At 43.2% G+C, this 27,728-nt stretch overlaps 1 protein-coding gene across 7 annotated transcripts in view; it reads left to right on the forward strand.

Annotated features, from left to right (window-relative positions):
• The window catches only part of Frmd4a (FERM domain containing 4A), a 581,879-nt gene that overhangs the window by 390,040 nt on the left and 164,111 nt on the right, over nt 1-27,728 (forward strand). For all 7 annotated transcript variants that reach the window (XM_058575149.1, XM_058575147.1, XM_058575148.1 and 4 more), the window contains one exon: nt 10,725-10,790. In XM_058575149.1, the coding sequence (XP_058431132.1) occupies nt 10,725-10,790 (66 nt within the window). The remainder of the gene's footprint in view (nt 1-10,724; nt 10,791-27,728) is intronic.

Here is a 27,728-nt window from a genome sequence, read left to right on the forward strand (position 1 = left end):
CCCCTCATTTCTGCTCACTTAACAACGAAACTGATGATTGATGTTGAACCCTCCTTCTCTACAGGGTTCTCTGCCTGTAGTTCTCACTGCTCCTCATCCACCACACTCCTACATGTAGATCTTTCCAGAACATGCCACATTCCCTTTCATTCTAGGGCTTCTTATATCACATGGCCTCTGCCAGACATCAGTTGTCCAGATAACACTTCCTCACCTGAGTATCGATCCATCCTCTAGAGGTGAGTTAGGGTCCCATCACCTCCACCCCACTCTGTCATTACTGATCACCCTGTAATGGCCAGGTATTCCCTTTACCCATAGAAGATATAGAATCTTCCTAAGTATTAGGACATGATCAGGTTCATCACTGTGTGTCTAATAAAATACTTGGCACATAATAAATGTGCCATAAGAACCACAGTGAACATATAATACCTTAACTCCTTTTCTCTTATTTTAGTAGATGAAATTTCTAGCAAAGAAATGACAAACTGAAGGAAGTGAACCTTTTAGCTATTTGCATTCTGGTTTTATTTCCTGTAGGGTGTTAGTGGTCTTCTAATTAAGTAAGTTGTAACTGTCTGCTAATTCAATAATTTTATCGTTAGAATATTAAACCCCTCATTATCATTATCATGCCCCAAATTTGCATTTGCTCTTTCTTTCTGTGAAATAGAATCACTATTTTTAGTCTTATTTTTAATGTAATCAAGTGGTAATTTTGCCTATAGCTTTCATGCTTAGAAAAGCCTAATAAATAATCACCTACCTGCTCTTAACATTTAACTTTATGACCATCTGGGATTTATCTTGGCGAAAGCGCTGCAGTTGGTTTATATTTTCATTACCAACCCTTCCAAACCCTTTCTTGATTGAGAAGTTTGAAACAAAACAGGAACAAAGTAGGTCATCAGTTCATTCTCACCCCAAAATCCACTTGCTGTACACAGTAAATCCATTCCTTTCCTTGCTTTGAATGTATCATTAAAGGATTTTTTTCAATTGCTCTATTCTTTTAAAATATTTTTTTAGTTGTCCATGAACTTTATTTTATTTACTTATATGCAGTGCTGAGAATCGCACCCAGTGCCTCACACATGGTCGGCAAGCACTCTACCACTCAGCCACAAGCCCAGCCCTCATTAAAGAATCTTTTATTGTGATCAGATTTTCTTCATATTATTTTTCAGCCTCAGGTTTCCAACTCTGTCTGTGTAAGTTTGTGGTGTGCTGAAAAATATTCCTCATAAATGATGTGTGTTTGATACTTTGTAAATGTCACAGCTGAATCGTTTGGAGTTCTCCATGAAGATTCTTTGTATTCTTTGGATGTCTCAACATTTGCTTTCTCATTTAATTTTATTTCCCTGTTATAACATTCTAACTCTTGCTTGTTTGTTTGTTTTATAACTAATCGCTTCATACATGCTAAGCAAGCCAATTGCACCTTGGAACTGCACCCCCAGCCTACATTTTGATTTATACAAAGTTTTCCATTTTCTATAAACAATTTATTTTTAGATCCATAGAATCAACCTCATCTTCTTTTTTTCAACCTTATCTTTTTTCTGGACTTTAAAAAAAACTCTTCTTGAACAGTGTCCCTGTCTAACTCTCCTTTTCTATTCTAAAAATTCTAAGTACAGTCACCAAAACAAAAGAAAGGGTACATAGCTGCCTCTTTCTTTGCAAGAAGTCTCTTTATTCACTAAAACCAAAAAACAAACAAAACCAGAAAACCCTTTGTCACTTAGATTCTGAAGCCAGAACTCTTGTGGCAAAGGACAGGTGCTGTTTTCTTTCATCTTTTCTTGCTTTGAGAAAACAGTGGGATGTTAGTCTCTTGCTACTTCTTTGAATGTTCTGTTTCATGGGGGTTCATAGTCACTCAGTCATCCAGGATGTCCTGGATGGAGACATGTGCTGGTAATAAGAATCACACGGGTGTGTGGGTGCACCCAGGTGCGTGTATGTAACCATGGCACCTGGGCATTTCCCCACACACCACACATTGAAATTCCTAAGCCTCCTTTCTTAGGCCAACTCCAGCATCAGCTCTCTGTTGATGTCAGCCCAGGGAGACCCTCCGAGCCACTGTTGCTAGGGAATGAGGACAGGCCCCCAACCCTCCATGTACATGCACCTGGGGCTCTGAGGAAATCTGGAGCTTGCTTAGTCGCTGGGGACAGCTGCCCAGATGCCACCTGCCCAGAACCAGTCTCCTCACCCAGCCTACCACAGTGGTGGAAAACTCAGTGTGAGTGGCCAGAAAGGGGCAGCCTTGCCTGGGCCACACCATGGGTGGTGGTGTTAGGCGATACAGCATTGATGAGATCCCGCCCCCATCCTGCCAAGCTGGCTGGGGCACATGATTCAGAGATCCGTGCTCTTTATTTAAATTAGTGCTTTTGTTCTCACAGCAATCTCCACCAGGTGGGTTCTGCCATCTCTGTTCTATAGATTACAGAGCAAAGCCTAAGTTGCTGATGGAACTTATGGATGTCACACTCATTAGCGAGAGGTGAAGCCAGGCTAAGTGCTTGCCTCCTACTTACTGTGGGCCCAGCAGCACAGCCTGGGAAGGACCTTAAATTAGGCCCAGTGTTTGGCTCTGGGGTGACTGGAGACTGGGATGGGCTGTTTGCCCTTATCTTCGTCCTGTACCCTGTGTTCCCTGCAAGCCACAAAACACCTAGCAGAGTCTGGTTTCTCCAGTCTTTTGTAAAAGGCTGCACCCACCAAAAGGGCTCTGTTAGAGTCCCAGCAGGAGGGGCAGGGAGAAAGAGGACATCATGTCCTAGAATGGCTGCCACACGGGGCTGTGACTGTTCCCCTGTGGTAAGGAGAAAGTGTTGGATCAACAAAGCTGAGGCTGAAGGTGCACAAAAGTTCATGTGCGTTGTTCCCTCAAGCCAGTGACTTCCATGAAGCTGGGGCCGTGATCTTCTGGTCACCTATGTCCCCACAGTAGAGATTGGTCCTCTCACTGCAGGGGTGAAGTAAGGTATTTCCAGACCCGCAAAGAGCACGGGCAAGGCCATGAACCTGGGAGAAGGTGGCCTTCAGAGAAACAGAATTTAGTCTTAGGATTGTGGGGGTTGGGGGAAGAACTGGATCTGATGAGGTGAGGCCAGCTCTCAGAGGGCTTCTCAGCCCTGTTCAGACAGTCATCTTTCACAGACATTAGTGACAAGACACAAAGAAAGAAGGAATGGTTTTTACAGCCCCATCAGGGGTCCCTCTGAGGACCTCTGTTCACCCAGGCTCCTGTCCATTCCACTCAGGAGTCTCCAGCTACTCTTCCTACCTTTGCTGTCCTGCCAGCCTCTGTTCAGATTGCACAGCACACCTTCTCTGATCCAAATCCCTAACTCCCTTTCCCTTATCATGATTGGTCTCTATTCCTTCCCCCATCCCTCTTCAAATAATAATGATAGAAATAATAATAATGCAGTACTGTGTTGAATAGGATTAAGTCTATCGTCAGAGACTCTGGTTTCCATAATTGCAGAACCCAGACCAGGGTTGAAATGAAAGCCTACTGTTGTGTTGTATCAAGGTGAATGTATTTTAATGAGTCAGCACCCACTGGTGGCCTTATTGCTCTGTGCTCCCAGAGGTGGCATTCAGGCGCACGGCACCACTCTCCGGACTATGTATTTGGATCTCCCGGTGTCCATTTCCTCCTGACTATTTAGTCAGAGTTTTGGTTGCCAGACACAGAGAGGGCAGTTGTCCACTCTGGCCTCTGGGTCAGTACACATCATCCAAGCTTTGGCCTTCCACATCTGAGATGCTCCTGCCCAACATGGGCGCCAATAGCTTGTCCTCAATTAGGATGTTTGATTGAGAGATGGGAAGCGTCCTTTCCTCCCCCAGGTCCCACAGCTGAGCTGTAGGTCAGGGTTTTCCACCTGAGGGATCACCCAGAGACCATCAGTGAGGCCTCCTGGTTGTCCTCCCCTCTTACCTGCCTGGGTCCATGTCCTGTCTTCTAAACTTTAGGCCAGAGACTGATTATTAGTGTTTTTTTGACACTTGGCCAAGCAGAGTCATGTGGAGAGGATGAAATTGATTGTCTTACAGGAATTGTGCATTGAATGCATGCAGGCTACTGGGTCCTCCTATCAGTGGCATCAGGGCCCCTTAAATGCAGCAGCCCTCCACTGTCCTGGTGCCCTGAGCACAGCCCATGGCAGCATAGCTTCTTTTTTGCTTGATTAAATTTCCTTTGGCTGTAGGCAAAGAGAAACCCAAGCAGCAGCTTTTCGAATCACTAGAAAACCTTTACCAAAGATCCTCCGTTAGGGCACTGACCCCAGTTCCAACCTTATCCAAGGCACACACAGCAGGTTGAGCTTGGGAGAGAGCGTTGCCCATTCAACCTTTATGTTACTTTGCATTTTCATGTGAATTTGTTTCTAACAGGTCCACTCAAGAATTTTCATCTGGGTTTTATAAACTTACAGCTATTTTCTGCCAGCCTCAGAGGTACTCGTATGTGTGTTCTGAGTGCGGAGGAGTCAGCATAATGACAGAGGTGGAAAAATTTGGCAAAGGTCATGGAACAAGACAGGGACAAGGTCAGTTTCTCTGAACGAGACTTCTGATGTGCAGCATGTGTACTTCCTTTCCTTCCACTATCATCTGATTTTTAAATGATAGCATTTTTTTAAAGTGAGTTTGAGATAAATCAGGCCGAGATAAAATGTATCATAAAAATGGTCCCTATCCATTTAAACGTTAACGGTTCTGAGCAAAGGTCTTTTTACCCACTACAGTTAACCTCTTAGGGACACGGTGCAAATTCAGAGTAGAAAGGGAATGCGTTGAATATTTCTAACAAACTTTAAATGGCCCAAAGTCCTCCTTATCTGCATATTTGCCATCAGCTGGAATTCCTGGAGTTGCAGTGAATGAGCAACTCCCCATTCATTTCCTCCTAAAAAAAAAAAAAAAGTGCCCATGATTATTGAGATTCCGTGATCTTGCAGCTTTTGGGTACCTAGATTGGTCCTCAGGCCTTCAGAGCTGAGAGAGGAATGTGACACTTTTGAGGTGACCCAGAAAGCTGGGCTCCAACAATGACTTGTACTTGGAAGTTGTAGTCATAGCCTTGGAATTTCCTTCAGAGCCACAGAACAGCCTGGGTCAAAGGGCAGATTGTGAGGTGCTGTTGTAATGCATCCGGCATCCTTAGGGTAGCCTGCAGTGTAAGGAACCCTGTGCAGGAGGGATTGCCATAAGAAGCAATTCTCCATGTTTGGGCTTGGCTTGGATGCTTTTGAGCTCTGAATTTTTGGTTTGATAATAAAGTTTCAAAGATGGCATTTGGGGTTATTTAGCGTCTATTGGTAATTTTCCTAAATAAAACATGTTTTGGAAATGTTCATTCTTCATTTTGTGTCATCCTGAGTCATTAATATTTTTTTATTTTATCATCTCATAATTTTATTGTCAGAAAAATAAATGTGAGTCACAACTCAGAAACTTCTTTTGCACAGAGACATACAAGTAGGCATGTGGTAACCAAGTTAAAACTTTTTTGCAGGCCTGTGGGCATTACCCTACAGAGCTATCCTCATGGCCCATCCTCTTCCCCATCCCTTGCCTCCAGCATCTTAACCACAACAGTTGCAGTGTAAATTAGCCTCAAGACACTGAGAAAATAGAAGAGCAACCTGTGTCAATTGACTATTTGTTTCAGTTTTTATTTACTTATTTTTTATTTTTTGCAGTACTGGGGATGGAACCCAGGTCCTCACACATGCTAGGCTAGCACTTTACCACTGAGCTATATCCTTAGCTCATTTTATGTATTTGCTTGTCTGTTTTGAGACAGAATCTTGCCAAATTGCCCAGGGTGGACTTGAACTTGAGATCCTCCTGCCTCAGCCTCCCAAGTAGCTGAGATTGCAGGCACGCTGCACTCTGCCTGGCTTAGTTTTTATTTTAAACCATACTTCTTTTTTTTTTAGTTCAGAATCTGATACCTTCAAATGGATGTGTAACCATTTGTACAATTGCATTACATTTCTACAAAAATACTATTAACAGCAAAACTGAGATTATTTCTTCAGAGCTCTTCCTGCATATATGTATACCATGGTATGTAAATTGTTTGGTGAGGAGCAAGAAAGGAGGAAGAGAGGACATCTAAGCAGTCACTAAACCTTAAGACAGAGAAAAAGTATGTGGTATGGAGAAAAAAGTGATAATAAGAAGCATATGAAAATGGGATGGACTTGGCTTTATATTAGAAGAGAAAACATTCTTATTAAAACATATCTGAGCTTTTCTCACTCAGAATGTTTATAGTGTCTTTAAGAAAAAGCTGGCCAAACATTGAATTCCATTGCCTTCCATATCCCTGCGAGATGTGGGCAGAATGCTTTCAAGGTTGCTGTGCTGTGGCTGTTGCAAATCTGAACCTCAACTAGAAAAAGCAACTCCGTACACTGAACTGGGCACCCTGCACCTTTCCCTACAGAGTATTCTGAAGTCACCATTAGGGGGGTTGTCATTGCTATTTATTTATTTGCTATTTTCTCTAGTTATTTGTCGATTTTTTTTTTAAGTCATGCCCCAAAGAGGAGACTCCCCTGTCACATCTGAGCAATAGTCCCTTCACCGTTGGGATTGTACCAGGCTGACATGGACAGACACCCTCAGACATGGGTATTTATGAACCCCCCTTCCCAGCTTTTGTACTCCAGGAATCACTTCCAGTCACAGTTGGCTACCTATTAATTCTCTACAGACAGAGGATGTGTCAGACATTCAGTCTTGAGTATTTGGATTGGGTGACAACTTTAATTCTCATTTTTAAATTCATAAACTTGATTTTACATGTTAAAAATAGAAGCCATCTAAGTGAATTGGCTGAGTAAGAATCTTGTCAAGCTCCATTTCCTATGCCTGACTTCAAACAATCTCATTCATCTTTCTAGATAAAGTTTCTTTTTCACGGCTCTTTTAACTTGGGGTGGGGACGGGGAGAAAAGGAACAAGTTGAGAAATAATATTTGGGTGGGAGTGGGGGGTGAAGAGGAGCCACCCAGGAGTCTCTACCCTAGTACATCAAATATTTTGATTTTGCCTTCTAATCCCCATCCATTTGCATGACAATTTTATTGGCTGCTTTATAGCACTCACATTGTTTCATGTTCTGCTATGCCCACTTAGGTTAGAATCATCTGTGTCTTCCCTTACTGATGCAGTCCTGATGATTAGGAGTATAAGTTAACAGCAAAGTTGGATAAATCGAGGTGGACACCTCACTTTCAAAATTATGCTTTTCCATACATATATCCCTTAGAGGCACAGAGCACTTGGCAGGCCTGTGCTTGGTATAGAACTTTTTTGCAGAATATGATTTATGGTTGGGATGGTAGCCAGCTGACGTCTCTGCAAAGCCTTGTTCTCCAAAGGATTTCCTTTGAGGGTGATGCCAGGACTCCAATTGTGCCTGAGCAGCTGAAAATGAAAGGGGAAGAAAAAAAAAAGCAATATTATTTTACAATTGTTAGTATTCAGAAGAACTTTTCACTGTGCCTGGCAATCAAACAAAGCTACAGATGTCTCCTCTTTCTCCGTCCACACCCACGAGGATGAACCTTTTCTGAACCTCTGATGAAAACTGGGAACTCCAGTGTTACTGGAGGATGGAACAGCAAACGGTGCACTTTGAGAAACAAACCCCAGCCGTACTGTCAAAAGAAGGTCGTACCTTGAAAAACATCATGATTCATACCCAAGTTTCTGTTCCAGCTTATCCCTCTGGACCAGTTTCGTGCAGGTAGATTTTGCTTTCCACAAGGGAGGCATTAAAATCTGGAGCATGCTTGCAAAATCCCAAGGACTAGATACTAACATCTCCAAACACAGCACATAAAGTGACATTATTTAACTTAATGAAAATTCTATTTTTTTAGATGAAAATAAGACCCTTGGGGTAAAAGTGTGAACTTTACGTGCTTGGAAATATTTTTTAATTACTGTGATTAAAACTTTATTTAATGGAGTAATGTCTTTCAGATACCAAATTGTTTTCATAAAACTTGGTAGAACCTGAACAAATCATTTGAAAGCAGTGTATACACTCAAACTTTTACAACATAATGAAGCTAAAAACTTTGTGTTTGGAAGATGTGAAAGACAAGCAGCCTTTCTTGCATAAAACTCTTCTAATCCTTGAGCTTTGGGGAATTATCTCAAACCTGTGATGAATATATCTTTTTAAATTTCAAAATAATACGAAAATCGGTGGAACCACTTTCCTTCCTAGAACTTCCACTCTATTAAACTTTCCAGTGAGAGCTGAATTTCTGTGACTCCAGAATTTTATCCAGAGTAGCTGCGCAGTTGCTATTAATTGCCCAACTGAAATTTGAAATCAGCTTTTTGCACTTTGGTCTTTTTTTTTTTTTAAATAAATGAATCATTTGTACATATTGGTATTGCAGCACAGATTTTGGTTTAATTTAAAATTGTAATGACTTTCATTGGACTTGGTAGTGGATTGATTGAAAAGAAGTAATACTTTTTTTTTTTTCTCAAATTAAGTCACTATGTGCAAGGTTGATGAATTCTAATATAACTTTGAACCTGTTTTTCTACTGAAGCAATTAATACCCAACCTTGTGTACAAAGAACTTTGCATAGAACCCATCTCGTGTCCATATCTGTGTGTTCTGGCTTGTTTGTGCAAACTGGTGAGCCTTTGGGCTGAAGTTTTACCTCATTTTTAGCCCATTTAAGTCTGTTTGTTAGAGTGCCTGTGAATATGTGAAGCTTTACTGCTGAGTTGTTATAGCCTAAAATCAAGAAGCATGTGAGGTTAGGCTCATCCAGGCAGACAATGCTGTTTTGTTCTTTTTATTCTTTATTTTATTTTTTATTTTTATATGTTCTTTTTAGAAATATATGACAGTAGAATGTACTTTGACAAGTTGTACATACATGGAGTATATCTTCCCATTCTTGTGTTGTACATGATGTGGAGTTTCTCTGGTCAAGTGTTCACATACGAACATTGGAAAGTTATGGCAAATCCATTCTACTGTCTTTCCTATTCCCATCCCCTCCCCTTCCCTTCATTCCCCTTAGTCTATCCAATGAACTTCTGCTTTCCTTTTCCTTTAGAGTGTGTTAGCATCCGTGTATCATAGAGAACATTCGGCCTTTGGTTTGGGGGGGATTGGCTTATTTCACTTAGCAGGATAGTTTCCAGTTCCATCCATTTTGATCAAGATCCTAAAACTGGGGAACTCAGACTTGAAGGGAGCATGGTGGGCTGACTGCTTTGAGGAAGGAATAAGGGGATTTTCTCCTAGGGTTCTAGGAGAGCTTCGGACATGCTCATGGTCAGAGAACTAGTCCTGTTGAATAAAACGCTTTTCCCACCTTCCCTGGAGAGAGTGCTCGTGAAGACTCGTGGCCATGTAATGGGAGAGTGCCAGGATCTGCTTATGTGCATCCTTTCTGTTGATTTGCTTAAGGTGACTGGTCACTGGGGGAAAGGTGTCGTTCAAGAGCACTGTTGAGTCATGTGAAATACTGGGCAGGAAGGGCAGGAAGGAACCTTATGGGTCATCTGACCTACACAGTGGTGTTGGAACAACTCACACCACTTTGTGGGAGCTAATTGCTACATTTTCAGGAATGACAACAGGGTGCCAGTTGTCAAACATAGCCATTATTAAAATTAAATTGTATAAATTCATAATTAAATGCATTATTTTAAAAGCCAAGGTCATATTCAAAGGGCATGATGTCCGGATTATTTTACTACACTTTGCCATTATCAGCACTCTCGAGATTATTTATCTGATGTTGGAGAACTGTCAGCATTGTCATAACAGTAAGCTGACATCAGATGTAGTGAAGGTACTTGTTGTGTAGCAAGTCAGTTTATGGGTAGAGCCATGGCCACCTGACATGTGAGGGGCCTTGCTCTTCAGAGGATTGCTTTTTTGTTTTTGTTTTTGAGGGTGCTGCCAGGGCTCCAGAAAATGCTACAGATCACGGCTCCATCCTTTTAGAAAGCTAGTTGAAACCTTCACCAGTGTGTCACAGGCCCAGCCCATTTGTTTCTGTGTATGAGCCTGGGGTGCAGAGATGAACAGAATCCTGCAGCCTGGAACCATCAGAGCCATGCCTAGCCTTGGGTCTCCTGGTGCTGGTCTCAGTGCCTACCTTTCTGGTGACTGCTAAGAGACAGCAGTCCTGAAAGGCATAAGGGACCCAAGTCAGGGTTCTCCATGGACATTATCTCCAGGGCTGTCCTGTTATTGATGGCAGCACTGCAGGGACTCAGGTCATACATGAGGAGAGGAGATGCTTAGCTAACTCAGAAATCAAACTCAGTTGCCATTGGGTGGCCATCTTCTTCCTGGAGATGACCTCACTTATGGCAATATGGTTATTGAACAGAAGAAGAAATGAAGAATGACTAACACCCCACTTGGTGTATGTTCTGTATGTATTTGCTGATTTATTTCATGTTTTCTCTGTGAGAATGTAAGTTCCACAAGGTCAGAGACCTTTCCTTGTATGCCACTGCACACCCAGCTCCCAGAACAGCACCCTGTTCATAGGAAGTGCTCAATAAAGATTTTCAAATGCATGAACAAACGAATGAAGCAATCAGTCCAGCTTGGGACCCTCTGGCCCTTTGTGTGATTTCTAGACTCTCCGTGACCACTGTTTCTTTTCCCTTATAGATGACGGAGGGCCGTCGATGTCAAGTCCATCTTCTTGATGACAGGAAGCTGGAACTCCTAGTTCAGGTAAATCTTTTCTGGTCAACCTTCAATGTTTCTTCTGAATTTAATGAGATCCAGAGGTTGCTTCAGCAGGGGATGGAGGGGGACGATGCCAACTGGTTTTAAATCTCTATTAGAATCGGTAGAAGAATGGCAGGGACACACCACAAGTTTTGTATGTGTGCTATTTTTGTTTAGTCTGTTTCTGTGGATGCTGTGCCTTGGGCGTTCAAGGCCAGATGTATATCTAACCTATTGTTCCAATCTCTAGAAGAGGAAATTCCACAACTGCCATTAGCTATTCTCTCTTCTCAGAAGGAGTTAACTGTAATGGAACCTAAATAACTCCTCTTGCTGTAACTAAAACTGATTTAGTCTCCCTTGCTCAGACGGGATAGAAAACAGTTCATTCTTTTCAAGTTGAGCTCTCATAGTTGTGAAGACAGAGAAACAGTCTCTGTGCTCTGTCCTCCCTCCAAGGGCTAAGTGGTCCCCTTCCTTCCCCCCATCCCCTGGGTGGACGTCACCGTCACTGGTGAACATCTGGAGAAACTGAGACACAGGAAACCAGCCATTTCTCCCCAAACTGAGAACACATTTGGGTCAGAAAAGTCAGAGAATTCATTAGTCATCACAGACCCTGGTCTTGTTCACCTTGTTTTTGAAAAGAGCATTGTTTTTCCCAGAGTCGAAAGAATGGTGATGTTTCTGAATCTGATTTAAAGAGCTTTAAAATCCATTGTTCATCTTCAACTTTTATAACCCCCCTTGGCTGATGTTCTCAAATGTCTGTCTCAGGTTCTGAGGGGGTTGCGTCCTGTCCCCCAGGACATTTTGTCATAAAGATGCTACAGTTCATCAGAGGGCTGGAATGTTGCCCACTGGCTCGTTCTCAGAAATAGTGCAGCAGAGGGGAGATCCACGTGCAGTCTCGGGTGTCTTGTTCGTGCTGCTTGGATTTAAAAATGTTCAGACTGCAAGCTTTAAGAGTTGGTACTTTGAGATTACAAACTTTTAAGAGTGGATTCTAGGGCTGGGGTTGTGGCTCAGCAGTAGAGCACTCACTTAGCACATGCAAAGCCCTGGGTCTGATCCTCAGCACCACATAAAAATAAATACATAAAAAAAAGGTATTGTGTCCAACTGCAACTAAAAAAATAAATATTTTTTTAAAAAGTTGATTCTAAAGGTATTATAAATGCAGTAAAGGAAATAGACAAACTAGGGAAAGACTCATAATCACATCACACTAATTTAAATACTGTTCTCATTTTGGTGCATGTCTTTCCAGCATTTTTCATATTTATATTTTTTGCATGGTTGTAAGCATAACAGTTGTATGATTCTATATATTTTCTCTTTCCACTTAATATTGTCCTTTGCTAACGTTTCCCAGCACATTATAAATTGTCATCTTTGTTAAAAGTTGCAAAAATTCCAGAAATGGATATAATATTATTATCTAACCATTCACCCATTTGGGCACTTTTAAGTATTTTTTTAAGAATTATTTTTCCATTATTGCAGGTAAATGCTGTGATGAACTTATTCCTGTGCATAGAGTTATCCCATACCTTAGATCATGTCCTTATTAGGTTAGATTCTATGGCCTCCAGGCTTGTTAAAAGTCAGACTTGTGTTTGGATTGGAATGAATGCAGCAATATAAGTTGAGTAAGACCTTTTTAATCAGCAGAATCTCTCTATGACCCACATCAGATGCTTTGTATTGTTAGGAATTAGATGAAGAGTTTATAGGTGACATTATCAGCCTTGCAGATAATGTCATTCCCTGGCTGGCCACTGTCAAGAGTGCTCTCTCGTGTGTTTTATAGCTTTTCCTAAATCCATGCTTGGGGCCTTAGAAGGGGGCCATATTCTGGGGCAGGAAATGAGACCTCGAGTGGCAGTCCAGTTACTGTGCCATGGCCCTGGGAAAATCTGAATGGGGCAGCCAGGGTGGTCTTGAGTCACAGAAAACATGTTTAGTTACTGATGGGCACATTTGGGAAGAGTCATCCTCAACCCTGCAAAATCAAGAAGATGTTGAACTAGGTCAAGCAAGAGGAACCCGGGCTCCTGCTGCCCCTGGATGGAATGCTCTTTGCAAGTTATTCCGTTTTCCTAGAATGCTTTCCTCCCCCACCCCCCGCCAGCCTTACTAGTTTCCATTCAGGACACTCCCCCACCCACCCCAAAGGCTTTTCCTAAGCCTCCCACCTCCCTCCCTGCATCTGGGTTTTAGCTACTGCTGCCCTGTGTGGTTTTTTCTTTTTTTTTTACCCCAAGGGGACCAAGCCTTGTCACCATTGCTTGTGGACTTTTTCCCATTTCCCAGAGCCTCCAGCAATTTGAGGGTTGGGTCTGCATCTTGAGTCCCCAGTACCCAGGCCAATGCCTGTCACCTGATGTCACTAAATAAACACTGATTGAATGAAAGAACCTGTGAACCTTCAGGTGCCTCCCTACTGCCTCCTTTAAGGAACTCTTGCCATAGTGCCAACTGCTTGGCAGAGGACTTGTTTAGCACACATGAAACATTATCTGTAGCTAGGTGCAGTGGCACACACCTGTAGTCCCAGTGGTTTGGGAGGCTGAGGCAGGAGGATCGAAAGATCAAAGCCTGCCTTAGCAACTTAGCGAAGCCCTCACCAACTCCACAAGACCCTGTCTGTAAAAGAAAGAAAGAGAGAGAGGGATGGAGGGAGGAAGAAATAGTTTTTTTTTTTAAAAAAAAAGTGTGTGTGTGTGTGTGTGTGTTTATGGAAAGATTCTAGGTTCCACTGTAGAGTGGGCTTTAGCAAAACTTGGAGACATAAGGTTAAAACTAATGGCAAAAACTAACTAAAATACATGAATTTTATTTCTCCTCTATAAAGTTCTGTTGTCCAGCAATATAAGGCAGAATCTTAGGCCAGTCCCTATTCTAAAATTTACTTGGACCATTTTTGGGGTTTGTAATAGCACAGAATATTTTGGTATTTTATGTTTGTAGGGTGATAACTTTCAGAGTCATTTCTACTTTAGTCGACAAAATATATTAAATGTTGAAAGTGTTGTTAAGAATGATTTCAGGATTTTTGTTGTAAGCCTTGGACTAAGCGGTGCCTTTTGAGAACTTTTGGCCTGGTAGAGGTGGGGAGAGTTGGAAAAGGGACCTTAATTTTCCTACCAAGCTTTGTAAGGTACAGAGGCAGGTTTGGAGGTCTGTCTCCCGCAGAGAAGCAGAGTTTCCAACAAGGTGACTGCGTTTATACAAGGTGACCAACCGAAAGACATTTGTAGGAATGGCAGAGGTGACAGGTCTAGTTCGTAGCTCCTAGCTAGCAGGCAAGGAAACTCATTCACGCTTGCATGAAGCTCCTCAGAAGCAGGAGCCTGCCTCCAGCGCAAATACCATGGCATCAGCAGCTCACTCCCTGGCTGGCCACTGTCAAGAGTTGCTTGCCTTCCGGAGGATTCTGGGAACCAGCCAGCCTCGCAGATAATGTCATGCCGTGGTGTAATCCTGACCACTCTGAGCATAACAATTTCCTTTCTCTGGGTTACAGAGAAAAGCAGTAATTTAGTATTTAATGTTTATTCTTGACAGCATTTTGAGATTACTATGTGAAATCTGTGCTTCCAAAGCCCGGATTGTCCCCAGCAAATTGCACATTGCCTATAATGGGGGAGGGCAGAAGGTGAACAGTGCACATACTAGGGATTAATCCTTAACTCACAGGCAATTTTCTGACACCTGTGTCTTTGCCATGTAACTTCTTATGTCCTTAAATTCCATTAAGAGCAGCTGAAAGGAAGGGGTGACTGTTGAGGAGCAGGCCCTGGGTGGGTGGCAGATCACACAGCCAGGTGGCCGTTTAGCTCAGTTTGCAGGCAGTGTCTTTTGCTCTGTCATCTGAAATTATTTCACCAGTTCAAAATTTACTCAAAAAGCCTTCATCAAAATGCAAGAGGCCAGTGGCATCCATGTCTCTGAGTTGACCTCTTCCTGAATCTTATAGCCAGAATAAGAGGTGCCGGGTTTGTTTAGTGTTAAACTCAAATTCTCAAGTCTTGTCTTCCTATCGATGCTCCTTTAAAATGTTTTTCTTAATTTTTTATATGAATGTGTATTTGGAGGAGCGTTTTGGAAACAAACAAAGGGTGATGTGCTTGAGCTGTACTAAAAATAATTTAAGGAAGATTTTGAGAAGAACTTGCAGACAGAGTCAATAGGTGGACTACTGGAAGCTGTCCCTAGGGAGGGTTCTGGACTCCTTCTCCTGAGTTTCTAAAAAATAAGATGGATTTTTCACTAGAATGGAATGACTGAGGTATGGCCCTTCCTTATTAGGTTCCCTGGAGGCGTAGGATACTGTATGACATCCTGTCTTTTAGGAAAACAGGCCAGTACGAGAAAAGGAACACTTGCCTTCTTCCCCTTAGACTCTCTTGTTTTACTGCTTTGTCCGTCACTTTAAGTGAGTGGATATTATTCTCCATTGGCCAAATTTCTTTCTTTTCATGATAAAACACAGCAGAGTCCTCCCCATCCCACAGTCTGCCAGTCTGTGTAAGAAGCTTCTCTATGATGTGAGATTGTGTTCTAGTTCCAAGCTGCCTGAAGATAACTGTGTCTCTCCCCTCTGACCCAGTCTCTCAGTGGCCCCTGGCAGGACGTTTGTAACTGCCACATCTAGTATTATAGAGGAACAAAGTGTCCCCGGGATTCTGAGAAATGGAACAAACTCTTAACTGGCATTGTTTTTAAGAGAATTAGTGATAACATCTAGATTAGCTGCAGAATATGACATGTTCTTCCTAGTCCTTAAAAAGTCTCGGGGACAGAAGCATCAGGAATGGTCTAAAGCTGGGTTGTGTGGGACAGTAGCCACCAGCCACAGGTGGCTACCAAGTGCTCCAGATTTGACGAGCACAGATCAAGATGTGTTCTAAGTATAAAATACACACCAGATTTTAAAGACTTCATATCAAAAAGTAAAATGCCTTATTAATAATGTTTTATTGATGATTCCATGTTGAAATGCTAGTATTTTGGATATATTAGAAAATCTATACTTAAAGAAAAATATATGCTTAAATTAATCTCACCTGTTTTCTTTTCTTTCTTCAATATTGCCATCAAAAAATTAAAATTGGGGCTAGGGTTGTGGCTCAGTGGTAGAGCACTTGCCTAGCATGTGTGAGGCATTGGGTTCTATTCTCAGCACCACGTAAACAAATTAAATAAACAAAATAGAGTTATTGTGTCCAGTTACAACTGAAAAAAATTAAAATTGTATATTGGGCTCACTTTGTGGCTCACATTATGTTTCTGTCGAATGATGATCACTGAAGGATAGAGAAAATAATCTGAACAAGAGAAAAAATTATGAACATAATAGAATCATTAAGGTTGCCCAGAATTTATATTGGATGTCCAGCACAGCACTAACTACATTTTATAATTCTTTTTAGAGTTTATGTGGAGTATATCTGATTAAATCCTTACAATAACTATGTGAAGTAGGTGCTATCTCAGATAAGCAAACAAAATCACAGAGGTTAAATAATTTGCTCAAGTTCACATAGTAACTAAAATGTGCATCTTGAGCTTGTGGCTTCTAGTTTTCTTTTCACAGCACCATAACAGGTGTATACACTGAGCACCTGAGACACCATGCAATTCACCTGTAATTCACAATTCACGATGCAATTCACCTGTGGGTGCTTGGCTGGCCCCTACCACCTAGTGATAGGAATTAAAGACTTGAACTTATCTCAGGTCTATAACTGAGGATGGGTGTACTCAGGCTCATCTCATTCCTTTGAACTCATTTCCTCATATCCAGGGAAGATTTAGACACACGATGCACAGGACAAAGGATTTTCACATCGTGTGTGAGCCTCACACTGGCAGATGTGAAGAACCTTCTAGGGCAGTAGATGACATAACTGTATCCTTCCCTTCACTCTTCTCTGACAGTGACACTGTGGTTATCCCGTAGGCTGAGATCATATGGGCTCTGAACAAACTAGCACTGAGGACAAAGTAAACATTTATAGCCTACTAGGGCTAGAAAAAAAAAAGCGTATATATATATGACTTTTGAAAAAATATAGAACTCTAATAGTGCTGCACAGAATAAATTAACAGACTTGGGCTCTTCCACGTGGGCACACACCTGCATACACACGCACTATCAGCCCGCCTCCTGAGCCACTTCCGTGCTGAATAATATTCTTTTGTAAAACTACAAAAGGAATATTTTCTACTAAGTAAACCAAGAATTTCCCCAAAGCACATGTTGCCAAAAAAAAAAAAAAAAAATATATATATATATATATATATATATATATATATATATATATATAGAGAGAGAGAGAGAGAGAGAGAGAGAGAGAGAGAGAGAGTTGATTCCCTATCTTCTCAACTGAGCAGGGTAGGCAGGTGGGCTCATCCTGATTTGCTGGCTGGGTCATCTACTGAAGCGTGATCCATGTCTACCATCTGCTCCTGTCTGCGCTGAATTCACCAAGTTACTGTCTCAGCCAAGGACTAAGGCGCTGTGCTCAGAGGCTGGGAGCAGACAGAGGGGCTCAGTGTTATGGACCTTCTGTCTGGGACCTCCCAGGCCACCAGACCACCTCATCAAATAAGAGCCGAAGGGGAGTCGAGCGAGCAGCACTGCGCTGGGCTGACCTCAAACTTCAGCATGATTGCCATCATCATTTATTAGGCTCCTCTCTGCAAAGCTGGGCACACCACCAAATGAGCAAAACAGATGTCTTTTTAGCCCCTGGGGGTGGTTGATAATATTTAACATTTTAAATACTATGGGAAGCAAATAAATGTTAAGCATAGATGGATTATGTAATGATAACTCCACATGTAACTAAAGGTTCATTTAGTGGTATGGAGGAAGAAAAAATATTTCATAATGTATACCAGTTGCGGCAGGGACAAACAGAGAAATAGTTTCCCCTTGAGGAAGAGGAAGGGAGCTCTGTACATCTCCCTTCTCCAGCCGGGGCCTTTATAGAAAAGTTGGTGAGCTCTCTTTCTGAGACAGTTGAGAACAAATGCGAATCTCCGTCTCCCTGGGGGCACGTTAAAGAAGGCCAAGTGTCAGAATGCTGCAGATTGATGCCACTGTTTGGGCCTCTCTGCCCCCACCCCAACACACACACACCCCCAGCTCCAGAGCCACACAGCCCAGCCAGGTGCAGGGCGAGGGAGGAGAGAAGCCATCTCCGAATCTCCTGCTCCCAGTCTGACCGGGTCCAGGCTGCTGGTTGCCTAGCAACCCTCCTTCTTTTGTCCCCTCCCCCACCTCCTCCTCTTGTTTTTGCACCCCATTTCCCTCTTGATGTAATTTTAACCAGATGTAGATGGACACAATACCTTTGTTTTATTTATTTATTTTTATGTGGGGCCGAGGATCAAACCCAGTACTTTATGTGTGCAAGGCGAGCGCTCTAGCAGTGAGCTACAACCTCAGCCCCCTAACCTGTTTTTAAATGCAATCCTCGTAACCATTTGAAATTGCCAATATTTGGCCAACTTTCTCCTCCAAAAAGGACAATCTCATGTGGCTCAAGTCAAATGTGGAGGGAGATGGAGGAAAGGGGAGGGAAGGCGTAGCGTGGCACCTGCCCTTCTTGGAATGGGTAGTGTTACAGAAAGTTGCTTTCTCTGGTTTTGCTTTTGCTTTTGTTTTATTGATGAGTCCATTTTTATAATATCTTTGCAAAACCATTTCCAAGTATCCTCTAGATTTGTACAGAAAAGGAACCTCAGGAGGCGACCGTGGAACTATTTGCTCCTTGTTTCTGTCTTTCTGCTAAAGGGGCAAGAGAGGGAAGGGGGAGATTTAAACAACACACAGTGCAGTTGAGCAAAACGCGCGTGGGTCATGGTATCAATAGGGGAAGGCACACAAACACACACCTTCCCCCAGAGGAGGGTTTGGAAATGAAAAGAAAACTGGCCCTGGCCCAGGGTGACAGCAACCTGGGAGCTAACACATCTAGGATTGACACTGGTTTGTTGCTGTTTTAATTATTATTGATTTTGGCACATTGCCCAATTCACATACTAGCTTATTTGGAAAATATCTGAGTTTCTATCACCCTGTTGTGCAGAGCCAATGCCCTCCCTTTGAGCTGAGTCTGTGTCTGGAAGTGATAACTGAGTTTTTTAGGCTGCACACTCTTTGCAAGTCCAGTGACCGGTTCTTCCTCTTCCTAAAATGGGAAGAATTTCAGTGCTATCTTCTCTTTAGTGCCTGGGACACTGTAGAGCATTTCTTCATGCATTTCTACCCATGGATCCTATCCTGTCTTGTCCGGAGGAAATGGAGGGATATGGGGAGGCAGATATATTCATTCTGCAGCTTCTGCTGTGACTTGTCCCACCTAGCCAGAAAAAAGGGAAGGAAGTCTGGTTCCCAGGAGAGAAATAGTGTTGTCCCCGACAGCACAGGTGTTGGAGGCAGGCAGTGGAAAGCTGGAGGGAATCAAACGGCTCTGTGGCTTCCCCAGAATCTTCTCCCCCTCATGAACCGTCCCCATAGCCTTGAGTTGCTGTTTTCCATTTCCTGGCTCAGCACAGAGCTAACAATGTAGCTGTCAGAGAAGCATGGAAGATTTCCAGATCTTGCCCAAGTCCCGTCCCACCCCTCCCGCTGCCTCCTGGGTCTCCGTAACTGCCTGCACACATGTAGTCCCCACTCCACACACTCACCCACGCACCTTGTCCCTGCTTCTCATCAAATGCAGGCCATTTTCCTCTTGCACCCACTTTGAAATTGAGCCCCGAGTCTCCAAACCAGCCAGGCTTTAGAACCCATGCTCCTTTTTACTGTTCTCAATGCCATCCTACCCTTACATCTTACCAGTTATTTTCCCCCACCTAAGCCACTCAGTGGCGGTCCCAGTGCAGGCGTCTCGTCCCTGCTATTGGCTTGGAGTCCTGAAGCAGCTTCTTCTGGACCTCCCTAGGCCCATGTTTCTGGCCACCCCACTGAATCCTACACAGTGCAACCAGATTGCACTTCAGGAAGGGCTGCTTTACAGCATCTCTGCTCAAAAGCCACCCATAGCTTATCCCAGTTGAATTCCGGTTTGACTCTCATGTTCCCCCACAATCTGCATCTTGTAAGAGAGAATATCAAGAGGTGAAGGATGTAGTTTTGCCCAACATGCCCACTCCCTGAGTGGGTCCTGTGGCAGTGTAGTTGCCACACTGGACTCAGCAGAGATGGGTTCTGGAAGTTCACCATTCAGGGAATTGCGTTTATAGAAATGGAGAAAAGCAACCATATGACCCTGCTGTAGTCTTCCAGACCAACGGTTCTCAAATCTCTTCCAGCTGAAAAATCCTTTGTCTGGTATCATGTGAACAGAGGTGGTCTGGACCCTACCACTTTTTAACAGGGAGGCAAGCAGCCCAGGACCTTAGCAGACCCCTGTAGGTTTGTATATCGCTATTCTAGATAGACACCAGACAGTAGAAAATACAACTGTCTTTTATGCATCTACATATGTTCCTGAATAGTGCAAGTAAATTGAGCTTTACACATATGAATCATATTTTAAATGCTTTTGGAAATCATACAGCTTAAGTGATTAATCATCACATAACCAATTGAACACTTTGTTTTGTATCAAAGTCTGTTCTAAGAGCTTAATATGTGCCGAGTCATGTAATCAGCCTCTATGAAGTAGGTAGCATTTTGCTCCCATTTTTCATTAAGGAAATGGGAGCACAGAAAGGTTAAGTACTTTATCCAGAGTTGCACAGCTAGTAAAGGGTAGAGGCCCGATTCAAAACCAGGCCACCTGGTTCCAGAGTAAGAAGAGCACGCTGAAGTATATGGAGAGCACAGGCTCTGGGGCCAGATGGCTTGGCTTCAAAACATGACTCTGACATTTAGCTGCTCCATGACCTTGGCCAGTTGCATAGCCTCTTTAGCCTCTAGCCTTCAGTGGCTTCTTCTACACACAGGGAACAATAACCACCATCATCCTTACTTGTTCTAATTCTGCCTGTAAATTGATGCTAGTACCTGTGATACACATGTGATTAGGATGAAATGAATTAGAACATGAGAAGTGCTCAGACGACTCCCTGACACCTCACAGGTTTCTCTTACTGGAATCTGAGGCTCAGGCTGGACCACTTAGTAGCTCTGCTAACCTGGGAAGCCATTTGCCCTTGATGCCTTATCTGTACAACGGAAATGTTAACTACTTTGGCTGTGGGGCAAACATTTACGAGACCATGAAACGCTACTTAATTTGTAGTGCTATTAATTTTGATACTTTGGGCTTCCATATGATTGTGCACAGGGCTGTTTAGTGTATTTATAACAAGTTCAGCCTGAGTTCACTTGACAAGTGACGAATTGACAGTCCGTCAAAAAATGTCTCAACTGCCAACCATCATCTCCTGATCTTTTCATGAACACTGGTTATCATTGCTCATCCTTCCAATGACATCTGTAACTCATATGACAAGGTCATGGGGTGTCAGGCAGGATATTTATGTACAGTATTTGTGCAGAGTCCAGGTAACCATCTAGAGAAGTGGATTATGTTTTGTGCTCCAATTATGTCAAAGCATGTCAATCACTCATCATTCTTGGGTAAAATAAACAAAACATTATTTGGATGGTTGCATCACAGTATTTTATAAGTGACCTCATCCTTAATGCTTTACGTTAAAATGATACTGAAGCACAATTGTATGCAAATGGTTGTATTGGCTGTGACTTGCAGGAAGGTGAAACTGGAAGGCAAGTACTCTCCCTTGTAAGCAGAGCAGTGATTCGATTTCTCAGCCCATTACCCACAAACTCAGGTTACCACAAGTTCATGTGTTAACAAGTTTAATCAAGTTTTCTCAAATGGGCCTGTATCTTTCACAGCAGTTGCAGTGCGCTAGCTCCACTAGGTAGTGCACAGTGGGTCCTTTTGGAGCATTCGGAGATTTTCTACTCTATTGGCAGGCTCAGAACCTCGGGTGACTAAGGCTGCTGGAATCCCATCAATGTGTCTGATTCCCAGGTGAACATATTCTCTGAGGAATGCCTAACTGCTCGTCCAAAAATGATCAAGAGGCTTTTTTTTTTCCTTTTAGGAAAGGAGGTTTTATTTTATTTTATTTTATTTTTATTTATTTTTTATTAGTTGTTCAAAACATTACAAAGCTCTTGACATATCATATTTCATGCATTAGATTCAAGTTGGTTATGAACTCCCAATTTTACCCCAAATACAGATTGCAGAATCACATCGGTTACACATCCACATTTTTACATAATGCCCTATTAGTAACTGTTGTATTCTGCTACCTAGGAAAGGAGGTTTTAAAATTTCACGTGAAACCCTTTAAGGGTGATACAATAATTCTTAAGTGTTAAATTGTTGCTAGATCTTAAGATATATTGCTATGGGTCTGGGATTGTGGCTCAGTGTTAAAGCGCTCATCTAGCACCGGCGGGACCTGGGTTCGATCCTCAGCACCACATAAAAATAAAGGCATTGTGTTGTGTCCATCTACACCTAAAAAGACATATTTCTATGATCAAGTGTGCCAGATGTTGGTATTATAAAATCCTTTATGAACATTCCTCTACTTTGGCCTTCCTTACTTATAGTAGTGTCAGTGATTTATAAAATAGCAAAAAGAGTATAATATCTTTATACTTCATACGAATGTGGTTTACAGCTGTAATAGTGCTCCCCAGCACCTCCACACTTGCATTTCACGTCATCACGTGTGAGTAGCACAAACAGAGACCCATGGGTAAATCGCTGCCTTTCACTCCCTTTTGGACATTAATAAAATGACATGCTCACTAATGAATACTGTGATATCAAAATGCCTTCAGCGCTAAGTGGGGTCCATCAAGCACACACATGTACATTCATGCACTCCCATGCATACACTTGCACAAATGCTCAAACACACTAACATATACAGACTCACATATATACACACTCATATGCCTATACTCACATGAGTGCACACATATGACCTTAACATACATGTGCACACACATGCACATTCATACATGTACGCATGCATACACACGACACACACATATGCACACACATAGACACATGCACATACACTGTATATATCTGAGAGAGCCGAGAATTCATTTGAATTCCTCATTGTCATGCAATTCCTAGTTCAACCATAGTATTATCACTAAATTGCACTCAGGAACAAGACAAAAATTTGCATACAGTTTCACTTTGAGTGTCATGAAGCTGGGTGCAGCTAATTCAGGTATGTTCTGCAGGCCCTTGGCCTGTGTCCTTCCCACCAGCAATGGTTACACAGGGCACAGGATGACTCCAGCAGCCCCAAGCACCACACCCTCACAGGACAACATCCTGAAGCAGGAAAGGGAGTTTCTCCACCTAACATTATTTGTTACGGAGGAAAAAGCCTCCCAGATGTCCCTCCCAGTACTGAGGTGCTGTGGTGCACTATTACAGTTGTAAAACACACAAATCTTCAATTCCTTCCTCCATCCCAAACCATAGTGGTTCACATTCCCAATATCAACTGGTCACTGGTAAAGGGAACAGAATCATTAAGACTGGTTGAAATCAGTAGTTCTCAAAATATGGTCCTGGAGGAACAGCATCAGCCTTACTTGGGGACAATTTAGAATTGCATCTTCTCAGTCGCTACCCCCTACTGAATTAGAGCCTGGGAGCAGGGCTCAGTGGCAGCCAGAATCTGACCCAGTGCAAGCTGCCACAGAGGCTGGTGTGCTTACCCACCCCATGGTGTATTGAGGCTTCAAGATGGCCCCAGGAGAGCGTGGACTGTCTGCAGACAATGCGCACAGAGGCAGTGCAATGCAGCAGATTTAAAGGTCCAGACAGTTAAAGATAAAAAGAAAGTGGGGTTGGAATAGTTTTTCCTCTCTCTTGTTTTTCTCTCTCTCCTCTCTGTGGTGCTAATGCAAGACAAGTGCCTGGCCAGTGAGCTCCACCTCTCCCCTGGAATAGCTCCCCCCCCCCCCCCCCCCCCGCCACAAGTAAGGGTATGAGAAAATTCCAAACATTCAATCTATTTTAACCTTCATATGTTTAATAAAAAGGTAAAAAACACACCATAAAGGATATGAAGTCAGAATGAAGGACAGTCTTTGGAATAGCATATGTTTAAAGTTGATATGCATCTGTCTTACATTTCTCCTTTCACCGCTGCCCCATGGAAAGTGTGCCCCAGCTGAGGAGCCGGCCATGTGGGGAAGCTCATGCTCTGGATAAAGTCAGATCCAAATTGGAACCCTGGCTGCCTTTTCCCATGAATGGTGTGTGGCCTTAGGAAGTGTTGACCTTTATGAAGCTCAGCTTTTTTCATTGCTGGAATAAAAATGGGATGATTACCCTGAAGGATTTGGATGAGAATTAGAGATAATGGAATCGAATACCTAGTCCCTGGAACACGATGTTCATTACGTGGTGGCTGATATCATCAGAAAGTTGGTCGATGTTATTGAATGAATAAGCAAATCAATGAATAGCTAGCAAAGTAAAAAAACAAAAAAAGTATTTCTTCAGCTTACAACCTTTGTCCTCATTTGGAACAAAACAGACAAGTGAACTAGTTTTCATTGAATCCAAGCACATAGACCAGATGGTATGCAAGAATCAGGAAGAGGAACCTAGGAATGGGCCACAAGCACACCCTGGGGGTAATCGTTTGAATTCCTAAAACTCCATCAACACTGGGGTTCAACCGCTCTGAGTACCTCTGCCTTCAAGCACTCAGCTGCAAAATGGTCACTCTGTGACTCACAAAGCCTCTGGTTGTGAAAGGCACAGGCAACACACTGTCACTCACTGAGTGGGTAAGAAGGAAGTATGGCTACAGTACAGTAGTACAATTCTGGCACTGGTCACCTGGAGTTAGCACAGGTTTAAGAGCACAGTCCCCAGGAAGGTGACCCTTATTCCAGATGCCAGCTGTGAGCTCAGGGAACTCAGACCACATGCACTTCTCATCACCTGGATGCAAATTTGGAAGCTCCATGACACCCTTGATTTCCCTGATTATTCACTAGAATGACTCACACAACTCAGGAAGTGTGAAACTTAGGATAATTTTGTTACAAAGGATGCATCTCAGGACCAAATGAAGAGCCACAGAGGGTGAATTCTGGGAAGGTCCCCGGTGCATAGCTTCAGCACTCTCTCCTTAGGGAATCAGGGCATGTCACCGTCCCTGCACATCAATGTGAGTCTAGAGTTTTTATTCGAGTTTCTTAGGTAGCTGTGAGTGATTGGCTTTCAGACATGTAATTGAACCCAGTCTTTAGCCCCTTCCCCTCTTGGGGGTCAGGTAGACAGGTGGGTCACACGTGGCTCAAAAGCCTCTAATCACACGGTGGTTCTTTCTGGTAAGAAGTTCCATCACAAGTCATTTCCTTAGCATGAACTCAGGCTCATAAATAACAAAACACTCCTATTACTTGGAATGTCCCAAGGATTTAGTATCAACATCCCAGGAACCAGGGATAAAAGCCAACTAATTTTTTATTATAAAACAACATAAAAATATAGGCATCTAGATCTTTAAGCCTTCGCCTAGGATTTTTAGAACAAGACCAAAGTTCATGCATGAAGTCTCTACAGCTCCAAGCATGAACTTTGACCTTAAACCACTTTTTATCTACTACTGCATCAGTTTTTATCAGCTACTGTGTAGGCTGTCTCTAGGATTAGGATTTCAAGGATGAATTTGAAAGAACACAATTCAGTTGATAAAGGTGACTCAAAATGACCTCTTTAAGCCTTAGAATCTATCTGTTTTTAAAGAAAGTAAGAAAAGAGAAAGAAAAAAATAGATAATAATCCACAGTTTGAAAGGCAAATAGGAGACACAAAAACAGTGATAGTATTTGGTAGGCGTGGGAAGCTGCCTATCTGTCCCCAGATAACGCAGCAGGCCTTAGGCCATCCATTTTACAGGAATGTACTAGTTTTCTGCCTGGGATGAGACACCAGTTTCTCCACCCAGGGAAGTCACTGTTTCCCAGGGCTGGTCTGCTTCTCTGTGGCTCTGCAGACGGCAGTAGCCTTCAGACTCAGTGCCTCAGAGGAAGCCAGGCCTCTGGTGGGGTCAGTGCTTGCTGGCCCAGGCCTGAGTCATCTCTCTGGCACTGAGTTTCTGCCACTCCCTAATCACAGCCACTGTGACTTTCCCCTCCTTCTGAACGCACCAAGTGATGCTGTGGACCTGGGGCTGGAAAAAACTTGAGCCAAGACAGGTGTCTGACCCAGCCACATAGAAATCTGTGAAAGCTGTCGGCGCTCCATGAGCTTACAGGAGGAAGAACCGACATGGACGCCAAATTCACCAGAGCCTCACCAAAAGCTCTAGAACTTTACAGCTACACCTCGAGTCCCTTGGGGTATTTTGGTGGGCATTCTGTGGCTGGAATTCTATTGACTGAGGTTACACTGAAAAGAGTCATTCAAAAATTATTTCCTCATCTACAGTTTTCTGTCCAGATGAATGACCAAATAAGTGGTGACCTCCTCAAAATGCCTCTAGAAATGGTGATTCTTGCAGCCCAGCCCTGATGGCACTTAATCATGGTTTATCTCAATCATCATCAGATGGCTTTTATTCAATGTCATGGTTGTGCTCGGTATTTTAGGCTCAGTGTCTCCATCTCCTTGGAGCAGACAGTCTAAAGAATGGGAGCTCATTAGAGCCAGGTATATGAACCACAACCCAGAGAGGAAGCATCCTAGCCAACCAAGGACAGCAGCCACAGGAACGAGCTCACAAGGGTCACTTTGCCTGTGTGTCCTGATTTAGAGATCTTTCTCAGGATGTGTGGAACAGAGGAGTGGTTAGAGAAGAAAAGGGAGGCCCTATCTTTCATGTAAAGGGTGGTTTCTACTCTAGTCTTCTGTCTTCTTCAAATTACTCATGGAAGGAAGGATGCTATAGAGAAACAGGCCACGTTGTTTCTTACTGTCAGAGTCAGGCCCCTGGGCAACATCCTGGTGCCAACCTGGAGCTGAGATGGGCCTTCAGTCTTAAAGCTGCTCAAGCTGATAAGAAATCAGGGGCTGCCCATTCTGTCCAACCGTTACAACAGTACAGTGGTGGAAACATGGCCTCTGTGACCCCTTGTCACCGTCGTGCATTCCCACACCAACTTGCTGATCTATGGGCTGCCTAAGCTGGTCCGTTAAACCAGGTCAGGAATCTTGGCTGGAATTCTTGGCTTCTTGGTCACAGGAGAAACTGTGACTCAGAGGCCTGTCAGGACTCCAGACCCCTAGTGTCAGGGCTCTTGAGAAAAGTTTTTTTTTTTTCCCCCAGCTCAGTGACCACATTAGGGAAGGGAGAGAGGTGGCAGTTAGGTTGTTTTAAACTTGTGTCTGTAATTCTGGATGCTCCTGTCAAAGAACTACCCCCTGAGGAAACTGTTCCCACAACCAGTATTTCCAAGAGTGGCTGGAGAGGGTCTGTGTAAGGGAGTTGGAGAAATGCCTTCCCCTATCTTCCCACCCAAGATACAGAGATACAATTGTCTATAAAAGAGCTTGGCAGCGAAGATCCCTGGTCAGCCAGGCTCTCCGGGCCTCCCTCATCGTGAAAAACCCTCCCTCCTAGACCATGAATTTCTTGGGGGGGGGGGGCGGGGTACTGCTCCTTACAGTCCACAGGAACCAGGGGGCTGTGTGCAGTGCATTCTGGGAAATGCCACTTCTGACTCTACAGATCCTAGGTCAGCTCCACCAGTGGCTAGTGGGGTAGATATCTCAGATTTGTGCCTCTCTGGGACTCAGGTTTCCCATCTAAACCACCCCTCCTTCCTTCCCAGGAAAGCCACCAAGATGGAAGAAATGCCATAAGATGGCTTTGAGGTAGGGTGCTGTGTTGGACAGCATGGTGTGACCAGAATGTGAGGTGAATGTCATGAGTTCC

This window comes from Marmota monax, unplaced genomic scaffold, assembly GCF_021218885.2.
Source record: "Marmota monax isolate L192 unplaced genomic scaffold, Marmota_monax_Labrador192_F-V1.1 WCK01_AAM20220418_F8-fsc00090, whole genome shotgun sequence".
In the NCBI taxonomy this organism is placed as follows: Eukaryota; Metazoa; Chordata; class Mammalia; order Rodentia; family Sciuridae; genus Marmota; species Marmota monax.